This window comes from Delphinapterus leucas, chromosome 10, assembly GCF_059928025.1.
Source record: "Delphinapterus leucas isolate spDelLeu-1000000601 "Yukka" chromosome 10, BTC_Dleu_Yukka2, whole genome shotgun sequence".
NCBI lineage: Eukaryota > Metazoa > Chordata > Mammalia > Artiodactyla > Monodontidae > Delphinapterus > Delphinapterus leucas.
Window position 1 is genome coordinate 68,628,021 of NC_143138.1, and position 13,304 is coordinate 68,641,324.

Here is a 13,304-nt window from a genome sequence, read left to right on the forward strand (position 1 = left end):
AACAGATAAGGGTGCAGGATCCTTGTTGAATCAGGGGTGGGTGGCTTAGAAGCCCTCCTACTTAGGCACTCACCTTGCAGAACCTCAGGGCTCCTTGGCACACAGTTTGAGAACCACTGTTATGGTGCTAAGGACAGTGATCTTTGGGTCAGCCAGAGGCGGACACCTCAGTTTCTATTCTGGTTCTGCCACTTCTTGGCTGTGTGTCTTTTCCAAGTTTCTTGACGTCTCTGGATCTTAGTTTCCTTGTTTGTGGATTGGTGATTCTAGTAGTACCTGTAGTGAGGATCAAATACCCTTGTTCATCTGTGTCCATCCAGCCCAGTGCCTGGTGGGTGGTCAGGTCACATGGGGTTGAATATCAGTGAATCCAACCTGAAGCTTCCTCTGATGCAAACCAAAATGGCTACCAGGTGATCTAACTGGGTCACGGTGTATGATCTTCTTTATGTGTTCTTGGATTCAGTTTGCTAATATTTTGTTGAGAATTTTTGCATCTATATTCATCAGAAATTGCCTGTAATTTTCTTTTTTTGGTGGTGTCTTTGTCTGGTTTTGGTATCAGGGTGATGGTGGCTTCATAGAATGTCTTTTGGGAGTGTTCCCTCCTCTTTTGGAAGAGTTTGAGAAGAATCAGTATAAGTTCTTCTTTGTATGTTTGGTGGAATTCGCCTGTGAAGCCATCTGGTCCTGGACTTTTGTTTGTAGGAAGTTTTTTTGTTTTTTGTTTTTAGTTACAGATTCTATTTCATTTCTAATGATCAGTCTGTTCAAATTATCTATTTCTTTTCAATTCAGTTTTGGTGGTCTGTATGTTTCTAGAAAATTGTCCATTTCTTCTAGGTTGCCAAATTTGTTAGCATATAATTATTCATAGTATTCTCTTATGGTTTTTTGTATTTCTGCGGTATCAGTTGATATTTCTCCTTTTTCATTTCTTATTTTGTTTATTTGGGTTCTCTCTTTTTTCTTCTTGGTAAGCCTGGCCAGAGGTTTGTCTCTTTTGTTTACCCTTTCAAAGAACCAGCTCTTGGTTTTATTGATTTCTTCCTATATTTTTAAAATCTGTTTTATTTATTTTCTCCCTATCTTTAATATTTCTTTCCTTCTGCTGACTTGAGGTTTTGTTTGTTCGTCTTTTACTAATTCTTGTAGGTGGTAGATTAGGCTGTTTATTTGAGATTTTTCTTGTTTTTTGAGGAAGGCCTGTATCTCTATGAACTTCCCTCTAAGAACTGCTTTTGCTGCATCCCATAGATTTAGTATGGTTGTGTTTTCATTGTCGTTTGTCTCAAGGTTTTTTTTTTTTTGCGATACGCGGGCCTCTCACTGTTGTAGCCTCTCCCGCTGCGGAGCACAGGCTCCGGACGCGCAGGCTCAGCGGCCATGGCTCACGGGCCCAGCCGCTCCGCGGCATGTGGGATCTTCCTGGACTGGGGCACGAACCCGTGTCCCCTGCATCGGCAGGCAAACTCTCAACCACTGCGCCACCAGGGAAGCCCGTCCCATTGTCTTTTTTAGTAACATGTTGTTTAGTCTTCATGTAATCATTTTTCCTCATTTCTTTTCCTATGATTAATTTCTAATGCCCTTGTGATCAAAGAAGATGCTTGAAATACTTTCTATACGCTTAAATTTGTTGAGGTTAGTTTTGTGCCCTAGTATGTGGTCAGTCCTAGATAATGTTCCATGTGCATTTGAAAAGAATGTGCATTTTTTTTTAATGTAATGTCCTGAAAATATCAAGCCTAACTGTTCTATTGTATCATTTAGGATCTCTGTTGCCTTTTTTAAAAAAAATTATTTATTTTTTATATTTTCTGCTGCATTGGGTCTTCGTTGCTGTGCACGGGCTTTCTCTAGTCGCAGTGAGCAGGGGCTACTCTTTGTTGTGGTGCATGGGCTTCTCATTGCAGTGGCTTCTCTTGTTGCAGAGCATGGGCTCTAGCTGCATGGGCTTCAGTAGTTGCAGTGTGCAGGCTCAGTAGTTGTGGCAGGCAGGCCTTAGAGTACGTGGACTTCAGTAGTTGTGGCACATGGACTCAGTAGTTGTGGTGCGCAGGCTTCAGTAGTTGTGTCACCTGGGCTCAGTAGTTGTGTCTTGCAGGCTCTAGAGTGCAGGCTCAGTAGTTGTGGCTCATGGGTTTAGTTGCTCCGTGGCATGTGGGATCTTCCCAGACCAGGGATCGAACCCATGTCCCCTGCATTGGATGGTGGATTCTTAACCATTGCAACACCAGGGAAGTCCCTTCAAATACATTTTCAATCCCCTTTCTTTTCCTTCTGGAATCCCTATTATGCGTAGCTTGGCACACTTTATCTTATATATGTTTTTCATTTGGCTTTGTGTCTACTGTTTCTCTTGAGACTTTTTTTTTTTAGTTATCTATTTTATACATATTGGTATATATACGTCAATCCCAATCTCCCAATTCATCCCATTCATTTCCATTATTCTATTTTCCAGATTACTTATTCTTTCTTCTGCATTATTTATTCTGCTATTCATTGCCTTTAGCTCAGCTTTTGTCTTGGCAAATGAATTCTCTAATTTTTCTTGGCTCCTCCTTATAGTTTCTAGTTTTCTAGTCCCTTTTTTATAGTAATCTGCATTTCTGTTGATAGCCTTTCTTAATTCCTTCAGTATTTTCATTACCTCCTTTTTAAACTCGGTGTCTATAAGACTGAAGAGGTCTGTTTCATTGTTTATTCCTTCAGGGGAATTCTCTTGGTCTTTTAACTGGTGGTCGTTCCTCTGCTTCTTCATTTTGCTTATATTTCCCTTACTCTGTGTGTTCAGGAGAAACAATTATCTGCTATAGTCTTGGAGGGCTATTTATATGTGGGAGCGTCCCTGATAGCTTGTGTGGGTTTAATATTTTTTTGGCATGAAGATTGTTTTTGGTTTGAATGCTTGCCGTCTCTTTCCTCAGGGTGTGCTGGTCGTTATCCCCTTGATAGGGGGTATGCAGATGCACAGCCCCCGTGCACGCTCCCAGGAGGGTGGGGACAGAGGTTGGCTCCCAGTGGCGGGACCCTCATTTGTGGTGGCCGCGGCAGGCCATGTGCTCCCTGGAAGGAGGACCCTCCACCTACCCCTGGAGTTCGTGTAGGCGGTGCCCTGCCACCACATAGTGAGCCTGGGAGAAAGAAGCTCCTATGGCGGCCCGCCCCGTCTCCTCACAGGGGCAGCCCGCAGCCTTGCCTCTCTGTCGGGCCCAGGCTTTGTCCCTGGACTCCCTCGGTTGTGGCAACCACACCCTGGCCCCCTCAGGCTTTCCTGACAAAGCCAATCCCAGTCCTCTCCCTGGTCTGACCTCCAAAGCACAAGCCTCAGCACCCAGCCCCCGCCCCCGCCCGCCTCAATGGATGAGCATCTCAGGCTGGGGAGTGCCAGGTGATGGCCCTGACCGTCTATGCAGATCTCTCTCAGCTTTGTCCTCCAAAAACCCGTTGCTTGCTGCGTTCTCCCCCAAAGCTCCCCCTCTGTCCAGGCTGATCTCCTCACCAGTGAGGGGACTTCCCAGTGTGTGGAAACCTTTCCTTTTTCACAGCTCCCTCCCAGGGGTGCAGGTCCTGTCCTGTTTCCTTTCTCTCATTTTTTCTTTTTTCTTTTGTCCTTCCCAGTTATGTGGAGATTTTCTTGCTCTTTTGGAAGTCTGAGGTCTGCCAGCATTCAGCAGATATTCTGTGAGGAACATTCCACATGTAGATGTATTTTTGATGCATTTGTGGGAGAAGGTGAGCGCTACATCCTACTGCTCTGCCATCTTGATCTGATCTCTCTGACTAACTTTTTTATTTTTGCACCAGCATTACACACAAACCTCTTCTTTCTCATACCCTTTTCTAGTTTCTTATAGTGCTCCCCTGACCAAGGGTTTCCCCTGGTGGTGCATTTTGAGGTGGCCAAAAGCAGCAGTGGCTTGGCAAGGGCTTGCTTGCTGCACAATAAAAACTCTACAAACCCTCATCCTCGGGATGTGCATGCAGTCCAGTGGTGCATCTGTTTTTCCCTGTGGGGAGACAAGAGGGTGTCAGTTTCATTAGCTGAGTTGATCCTGAGAGCCAGGGTGTGGATGAATAGCTTTCTTTTGCTGGCAGAGGTATCTGTGAGCCAACAGAGGGTCAGGGTCCCTCTCGGGAGGTGATTTAGTCCTCTGGCTCCTGGGGTAAGGTAAGGGAGATGGGCATGGGTAGGGAGATGGGCATGGGGGATGCAGGGCATGGCTTCAGTAGTTGTGTCACATGGACTCAGTAGTTGTGTCTTGCAGGCTCTAGAGTGCAGGCTCAGTAGTTGTGGCTCATGGGCTTAGTTGCTCCGTGGCATGTGGGATCTTCCCAGACCAGGGATCGAACCCATGTCCCCTGCATTGGAAGGTGGATTCTTAACTGTTGCAACACCAGGGAAGTTCCTTCAAATACATTTTCAATCTCCTTTCTCTTTCTTCTCCTTCTGGAATCCCCAGCCCCACACTGGGAAGAGTCAGGGCAGGGCTTCCCTGGTGGCGCAGTGGTTGAGAGTCCGCCTGCCGATGCAGGGGACTCGGGTTCGTGACCCGGTCCGGGAAGATCCCACATGCTGCAGAGCGGCTGGGCCCGTGAGCCATGGCCGTTGAGCCTGTGCGTCCGGAGCCTGCACTTCTGGAGCCTGTGCTCCGCAACGGGAGAGGCCACAACAGTGAGAGGCCCGCGTACCACAAAAAAAAAAAAAAAAAAAAGAGTCAGGGCAGTCCGGCAGGACTGGGTGGGGTGGGGCTGGGGTTGGGGGAATGGGGGCAAGGGGCACTGAGGCTGCAACTGGATGAAAGTTATTTTGGAGAAAACCAAACAGAGCTCTTCACTGAGTGAGTGAACTCTGGGCCTCCCTCTTTATCTCCCCTTGTGAGAAGCCAGGCCTTGCTCTGTAACACAGGGGAGAAGGGTGGGAAAGTACAGAAGGATGCACGGGGTTGGGGACATTTATAGAGTGTTCAGCCTCTGACTCTGGGGTCTCATTTCTCACACAGCTTCTAGGGAAGGCCCTGCTGTCTCCTGGCAGGACCTTCCTGGCACTCTGTGTCTGTTCCGATTAGAAGAGTACTCCCTCCCTCCGTTATCCATGCCTGGGGGCTGGGGCTTGTTGTGGGGTGGCAGACTAGGCATCCCTGTATCCTGGTGGCCTTGGGGGATGAGCAGAGGTTGGCAAGGGCCCAGTGACACCAGTATCTTCTAGGAGCTCTGGCTGGGACATCACCCTGAGAAGCAGCATGGAGCAGCAGCCTAACAGAGAAGGCCACAGCCCAGGAAGGACCCCTCAGGGCCCAGAGTGCAGCAGTACTCCTGTGGGCCAAGAGTGTAGTCTGAGAGACCTGGAGCATAACCTGGGGAGCATTCTTCAGGGACCAGATTCTGGGTCGGAGAAGCTTCCTCCAAGCCCTGACCCCAAGACCCCACCTTTGTACCTGACTGCAGCCCCACCCACGCCCTCAGACTTGGGGCAGCCCCGGAAGTTGCCCCTGACGGGCACTGATAAGAAGTACCCGCTGATGAAGCAGCGTGGGTTCTATTCTGACATCCTCAGCCCTGGAAGCTTGGATAAACTTGGGGTGAGTGTGGCAGCCATACCCTACCAAGCCTGAGCCTTCCTTGTGGGTTCTTTTTGCCCTTTCTTCCTTTTATCCATCCATCCATCCACCGATCTGTCTAGCAATTTTCCACCCACTCACCCATCTGCCCATCCTTCTGCCCATCCATCTCTGTCCATTCATTCAACAATTCATTACTGAGCACCTGCTATGTGACAGGCCCTGGGCTAAGCCCCGGTGACAATACACCAGGATTGTCATCCATATGCCTATTGTCATGGGGCAATGGCTTTGGTGGGGAAATACTCCCTCCCCCGGCCCCAGCTCTGGTTGGGGAGGGGGTCCTGGGACAAGGTGGTGTACTGCTGAGATTTACAAGATAGGTATGAATTTGCTGGGTAAGATAGGGGCTGGGGGGAGTGTTCCAGGCAGGGGGAACAGAAGATACAGAGACTTGAGATCCCTGACAGAGGCCATGGCCCACATGGAGGAGGAGAGTAGAAATAAGAGGAGAGAGATGGAGGGCAGGGGAAGACGGAAAAGGGATATAACTAGAGGAGAGTTCAAAGAGCCCTGTGCGTCCTGGACAGCCTTAGGATGGTTTTAGGCAGGGGAGGAGCCAATAGAGATAGGGCGAGGACCCATTGATACCCACTGTGCCAGAGGTCCCAGAGTGCCCTTGGCAGTGGAGGAATACACAGAGACACCTGCAGGCCTTACAGTACCTCTGTCTTGTGGCTCAGACCCTGGACACACACCAGGAGTGTTCTCAGAGTGAGGAGGGGGACTGTGCATGACCAGAATGGGGTTGGGCCAGGGATGTCCCAGGTGGCCACAGCTTGTCACCTACTGTGGCCTCTGAATGAGGAATTGTGCAAATTCCTCTTCACTGATTCTTCCTCATCCCTGTCCCTGTGCCCCTGGGATGCTCCCTGGTGGGCATGGGGGAGACATCTGGCCTTGGGGGCCCTACCAGATCCTGCCTGTCCTTGGGATGTTTACGCTCCCTCAGGGCTATGGGGTTTGGTTTCAGGAAGTGTGTCGTGGCCCCTGCACGAACCAGGACCTCCTGCGGCAGGCCAACCTTGACAAGTTCACCCCAAGAGGTCAGTGCCTGGGGGGCTGACTGGGTGGGTGCCTTTAGAAGCAGGGCCTCTGGCCTTAGGGAGATTGTCTCCTCTTGGCTGAGGGTTTCAATCTCCTCAACTGTGAATAACAAGAAACAAGGTGCTTTGCAGGGGCCCAGCTCATGGTGAGTGCTTGGTGAAGCACAGCTGCTTAATTGTGACTCTCGGCAGAGCTGTGTGTGACAAGGGCACCGTGGTGTGGTGGGGCTGCTGAGGGCCAGGTCCCCAGTTCCCTCTGCCTGGCTGGGGACAGTAGGACATTGACGTGTGTGTTTTCTGGTACGTGGAACGTGGGCTTGGAGGAGGTCAGGACTGTTGTTACCTGGCTCGGGCTGCAGCACCTAGAACAGGGCTTGGAGCAGGAAGGTGCCCAGGATTTCATTGCCAAAGAGGGGAAGGAAGACGCTCCTCTCAGGCTCCGTGATGAGTCTTGTAAGGTGTGGGGCAGGTCTGCATGGCGCAGACCAGTCCCCAGTGGCAGAGGGGAGGAGAGGGTGGCTCCAAGAAAGACAGCGAGCTGGTTGGGGCCCTGAGAGGCAGTGAGGCCTTGGGGGCCCTCCTGGCTGGCCAGTGGACAGGACGCCCTTTCGATCAGGTCCAGAAGCTCCATGGTCCCAGCTGTCTGCCTTTCCACTCTACCCCCAGGAGAGGCCTGGCTCTGTGCTGGCACTGTCCAGATTTGTCTTCTTGAGACCCACAGTCCTCCTGGGGGCCTGTGAATCCCCAAAAGTGGCACAGGAAACATCACATGTACATGCCTCTGTGCAGTGACCTGAGGATCCAGCCTATTGTGGTCAGCAGTTTCACAAGTATCTGTGGCCCAGAAAATGGTTACAAACCACAGATCAAGGGCTGCGGGGGAGCTGGGGATGGGGCTCCTGCTATCCATGGCAGGGGCGGGGGGCAGGGCTGGTCAGCAGCTCTGCGGCCCCACCCAAGTGAGGAAGAACAGCCCGGCAGGGTCACAGCGTGGCGGCAGTCAGGGCTCATGGCCATCAGAGCTCTTGGCAGAAGGCTACGTGAAGGCCTGGGAAGGCTGCCTAGGGCTCCTGGACCAGCAGGGGCGGGGGCCAGGCTTTGCTGTCCTCACCCTGGCTCCTTCTTGGCTCCTGAGATGCAGGGCCAGGCCCAGGAATTCATGGTCCTGGGTGTGGAATGTGTTATGGATCCATAGGCTCAAGAGCAGATGATTCGGGATCTGAAAACCACCCCTGGGCTGGACCGTTTTGGTAGCGTGGGGTTCCCCAAGCACCTGACAGCTCTGGTAAGAGAGCCGACTTAGCGGCAGGTGGATGGCCTCTGCTCAGCCTCTGGAAGCTTCTGTAGAGCCCCCGTGGGTACCCCCAAGGTAGACCCTCCTCTGGTGTGACTGCATCTTGACCCCAGAGACGTGAGGCCCAAGGAGGGGGTTACTAGGGCCTCCCAGGGGAGTTGTTCAGAGCCATCACCGAGCTGTCCAGAGCCCACCCAGGTCCTGGGAAAGGTGGCTCATCCCCGAAGCACTTTCCTGCACTCCCGCCCCCACCACTATGGTCTTGGCTTGTCTGAGACTTTCCTTCCCATTTAACATCCTGAGTCCCGGGAATCTGGAATGTCACCCTATCAATGGGCCTCTCTTCACCAGCTCCCTTGCCCTCAGACCTGGAATGGAAGCCTGTCTAAGGAGGTGTGGCCATTTTGTGACTTGAGGGTCCCCTGGGGGTGGGGTGGTGGTGCCACCCACTCCTACAGTATCCAGGATGTCTTGAGTCTGGAAACAGTCCCAGTGAGTGAATGACATTCAGACCCCGAGATGCTTGGGAGGGCCTCTGGGGTAGGGATGGCAGGAACCCATCCCAGACATGCAGGGAGCTATCACTTCGCCTTCCTATCCAGCTGTAATCCTCACTGGTAGTTTGATTCAGCATCTGGCTTGAGCAAAAGCCGCTGGCACCGGGGCTGTGGGCAGAAAGGAGGGGAATGGTCGAGCATGCTGGCTCTGGGCAGGGCGAGCAGGACCAAAACAGACCTTCTGGAGGCCCTTGTCCTCCAGGCTCGTGACCCCTTGGGAGCCCGGTGCACATCTGGCTTCTCACTGCCACAGGCCAGCTCTGAGCTTCCCATGCCCCAAAGCTGCATGCCTGGTACCTGCCTAGCACTGTGTTTTGGGGGTGTTGGGCCCCAGCCTGAGCCCCTACAGCTCCTGCCCCTGCCCCTGCCCACAGTCAGAACCTTTGAGGTTCCTGAGGACTTCGAGGAGCGCCTGGAGCATCAGCACATTGGGTGTACCACCAAGCTGCTCACCCAGACTGACTTCCCGCTGCAGGCCTACGAGCCCAAGGTGCAGGTGCCCTACCTGGTGCTGCCGGGCCAGTGCCCCCGCAAGATTGAGATTGAGAGGTAGGTATGGTTGCGTGAGCAGTGGGAGGGCCTGCCCTCTGGGAGGTGGCATCCAGCCACCTCAAAGAGTGAGGGATAGTAGACAACTAGGTGATCATCCTCATGGCAGAGGTTACTAAGATGGGTCTGTGTGCAAGTGTTCAAATCTTCTAGCCCTTTGGTTTCTTAATAGGAACGAGTTGCTTTCCTTGCTGTGGAATCAGGGAGGGTGGCATTTAAGTCAACGTGGTGGAACTGACAGGCAGGATGCAAGGGCAGTTGGAGCCCAGGACACCAGCCCCAGCCACCATTCCACTTCCTGATAAGTCCCAGAAGGGCAGAGGGCCCTGGAGGGGGTCACTGGGCCAAACCCCTACTGCCTCAACTCCCTGGGCCCTTGCTGACCCCCATGAGACACCTCACACGCGCCAAGCTGTCATGAGATTTCCTTGTCTCCCTTGGCCAGGAGGAAGCGGCTGTACCTAAGCCTGGACATTGAGCAGCTGCTGGCCAGCGAGGGCATTGACTCCGACAAGCTCATGCCCAGGCACCCAGACCCCCACCACCCCCAGACCATTGAGCAGGGTCATGACCCGCTGTTCCCCATCTATCTCCCACTGAAGGTGAGTCCAGCTTCCACAGAGGGCCAGTGGTCAGGAGATGGGGGTACAGGACTCCAGCGGAGGGATCAGACTCAAAAGGGGATCCCATGGCAATCACAAGCACTCACTTGTCAAACAGGACAACTGCATAGTCAGAGTGCTACCCCCACTCCTGGGGTTTCAGGCATCCTAGGCTGGGGCAGGAGGGGCCCCAGGACCCCTGGGACGCTGATTTCCTGCTTCTTCCCTGGGAGCCTGGGAACCCTGTGTACATGAGCTCTGTCCCCACCCCACCCACAGGCACCAAGAAGCAGCCCAGTTGGACTGTGGAGTAGTGTTCAGGCCTCCCTGACTACTGTGTCTGGTGTCACTGGGATGGGGAGACCTGTGGTAGAGGAAGGCACCATTGTAGCCCCTTTGGGGTACCAATGGGGAAACTGAGTCCAGAGGAGAAAGAGGGAGCATAGCCTGCCCTGGTTTTCACCCACTTCCCTGCCCTTCCTCTCCATGGTCCTGAGTATCTCTTGCCTGGTGGTCCCTATGGGGAGACAGAGTTGCATATCACCCTACTAAAGATGGCCTTCTGACAACCTGAACTTCCATTATTTCTGAGTCTGGGTGGGTGCTCAGGAAAATCCAAGGGCCACCACTTCCCTTGGACCTGAGCTGGGTGATCCTGGCCAGTGGTGGGGGCGAGCCCATATCCTGCTCTGAGTCCCCAGATACCCCTCTGCCTGAACCTCAGTGTGGCTTGGTTGGACAGGGTTTCATAGAGCCAGACTCCACAGACCCCTGTGAACAGCAGAGGAGGCACTCAGGCCCCTGGGCCCCAGTCTTCAGCTTCTGCATCTGGGGAGGAGCCTACTCAGGCACCCCTACCCTCTGGCATGCCCAGCCCACTTGGGTCCACCAGGGGTGAGCCGCCTGCTCCCAGCATCTACTGTTTTCTTCCAGGTATTTGACAATGAGGAGTTTGACTGCCGGACTCCCAGTGAGTGGATCAACATGGGCTTGGAGCCAGGGTCTCAGAACAGGAAACCTGTCCCCGGAAAAGCCCTCCTGCCCATCAATGACTTCCTGGGGCACGGTGAGCAGGGCCAGCAAGGGCAGGGGGACAGGATCTTGTCTGCACCATCCTGTCCTGGCAGCCCAGCCATAGACTCCTAGACTGCCCTGGGGCCTCAACCATGGGAGGTGGGGGCCCCACCTTTTGAGGCCTCCCAGCTGGGATACAGGCCAGCGGGCTGGCCGCATAGAAGGAAATGCAGGGACCAGGGATGACATGGGTGGGTGGGCTGAGGAAGGGACAGCTGGATGGTGTCTAATGTTAAAAAAAAAAGGCTTTGATTTATTGGCAATGAAAAATATGCAAGCTTATTAGACATGTTCAAATGTGTATAAGGGGCACAATTCAAGCCGTTCCATCCTGTGCCCCAGAAACCGCATTGCTCCACCTATAACTGTGGCCTCTTGGCTTTCACTTCTGCATGGACAACACACACACTGTCACACACTCACACTCACATACTTGCTTTCAAACACACACGTTCATAAGCCCACTGTCACACTCACCCACCATCCCTCACACACACACACACACACACACACACACACACACAGCTGTACTCATATGCAAATTTTAAGCACACAAACACACATGCCTACTGTCACCCATTCACAACCGCTATCACACCCACATACACATCCCCACACTGATGTTGCACAGACTTGCCAAATCTTGCCCTTGTCTGTGTCTGCCCCTCCTTTGGCCCCAGGTCTGCCCTGGGGGCTGTGGAAGCTCTCTCCAGTTTGTTGCTGTCTGCCAGGCTGACCTTCCACGGTCACCACCCTGGCCTGCCACCATGGCTGGCATGACTACTCTCTATGTAGGCATCCTAGGAAGGTCTGGGTTATGAGATTGGAGGTGGCTGTCCCCATGTGCAGGGCGAAGGCCTCTCTGCTCCCTGCCCAGTGCGTGGATATGCCGCTGTGGAGTGGGGAGTGGGCCCAGTGGGCCAGCGCCCAGGCGGGAGATAGGATTGTGAGAGCCATGCTGGTTTTCAGACTGCTCAGCCTCCAGGGGGCCCACAGCGAGTCCGTTGTGCAAGCTGTAAGTTTATGTTTCAGTTTAAAAACATGTAAATGCTAGAATCAATTTCTTTGAACTAGATAAGAAACCCAGAATGTTCCCTTTACTTTGGACTTAATTACAAAAATAATTTAACTCAGTTGTTCCCAGATCTCCAATTCCTGGTGATAAAACCAGAAGGTTTGGGGCTGTATTAACCTTAAATGTACCAGGTAGTGGCTTCCCTGAAGTGCTTCTGCTTGCACTGCTTCATATGGGCCCTGGCCCTGGGTGGCAGCACTAATGGTGGAGCGTTTCTGCCAGACCTCTGCTTTCTGCTAGGGGCTTCTTGTGACATCTTTTCCTTTAAGCTGAGTCAAGACAAGGTCAGCATTTTCAAAAAGGAAACTAATTAGGAAGAGGAGGGAAAAGCAAAACAGAGCCAAAGCTGGTGAGGTATATCCCACAGCAGCCTCCTTTACTTATCTACCTGGCATCAGTCAGTGGGAGCATTTCTTTGGAATTCCAGCCTGGAGAAGATGCATACACAATATGACTTTAAGCTCTGTGAGACACACAAACAAGGTAACAAATCAGAAAGGGCCTGGGGCAAAGGTGCTATTTTAGGCAGAGATGCTTCTACAAGGAGAAGCCACTTGAGCAGGGAACAAGCCAGCATCGAGGTGACCTGGATGAAGACTGTTCCAGGCAGAGGGCACAGCCAATGCTAAGGCCCTGAGGCAGGAGCAAGCTACAAGGTCATAGGAATAGCCAGACATCCAGTGTGGCTGGAGAGGAATGAGTGAGGGAGGCAGTGGCAAGAGGTGAGCTGGAGTAGTCAAAGGCTTTCAGCCCAGGGAGAGGGTGGGAGGCCCATCCTGGCCAAACAGCCCCTGAGGCCCACTTTGAGGCCATTGCAGGGAAGCAGTCTTCTACCCTGCCCTGCCCTGATGGGAGCAGCCCCGGGCTCAGCTGCCACATGCAGCCTAAGGGCTTCCCTCGGGCCTTGAAGAGGTCCAGTTCAGACGTGATGAGCTCTACACCTAGATCCTCAACAGGGCTAGGCAAACAAGGACTAAGCAAACAAGCCCCTGTTTGCTTGGGGCTTTCCTGCCTCCTGTCCCAGCCCTGCTGGCCTGTGTCTCTCTCTGCCCTGATGGAGTCATGCAGAGCATCAGGGCAGAGAGACCTGCCTGGTTCCCAAGAGTCAAGCTCAGCTGGAAGGAAGTAGGCTCCCTACTCTGCTGCAGCCAGAGGGTGGGGGTCAGCATGGTGGGAGAGAGGCCAGACTAGTGACCACTGAGACCTCTCCTAGCATCCACTGCCCACATGCAGGGGCCTTTTCCCACCCTATGGCAGGGAGCACTGATGGGCACCCCTCCTGTTTCAGAGGACCCCAAGAGTCAGAAGCTGACGTACAAATGGTGCGATGTCGGCGTCCTGGACTACGACAAGGAGAAGAAGCTGTACCTAGTGCACAAGACGAATGAGGATGGTTTGGTGCGAGATGAGATGGGGAAGCCCATCCTGAATGGAGGGGTAACAGCTGAAGGTACGAGGTCTTTGCCCCTGCCTCAGGCAG

At 52.9% G+C, this 13,304-nt stretch overlaps 1 protein-coding gene across 1 annotated transcript in view; it reads left to right on the forward strand.

The window, feature by feature from the left end:
• Nucleotides 1–2,604: 2,604 nt before the first annotated feature.
• The window catches only part of DNAH1 (dynein axonemal heavy chain 1), a 75,235-nt gene continuing 64,535 nt past the window's right edge, over nucleotides 2,605–13,304 (forward strand). Inside the window, 6 exon segments of the mRNA XM_089919440.1 lie at nucleotides 2,605–5,588; nucleotides 6,601–6,673; nucleotides 8,899–9,073; nucleotides 9,519–9,675; nucleotides 10,609–10,741; nucleotides 13,113–13,274. Coding sequence (XP_089775566.1) covers nucleotides 5,250–5,588; nucleotides 6,601–6,673; nucleotides 8,899–9,073; nucleotides 9,519–9,675; nucleotides 10,609–10,741; nucleotides 13,113–13,274 — 1,039 coding nt within the window. The 5' untranslated portion in view covers nucleotides 2,605–5,249.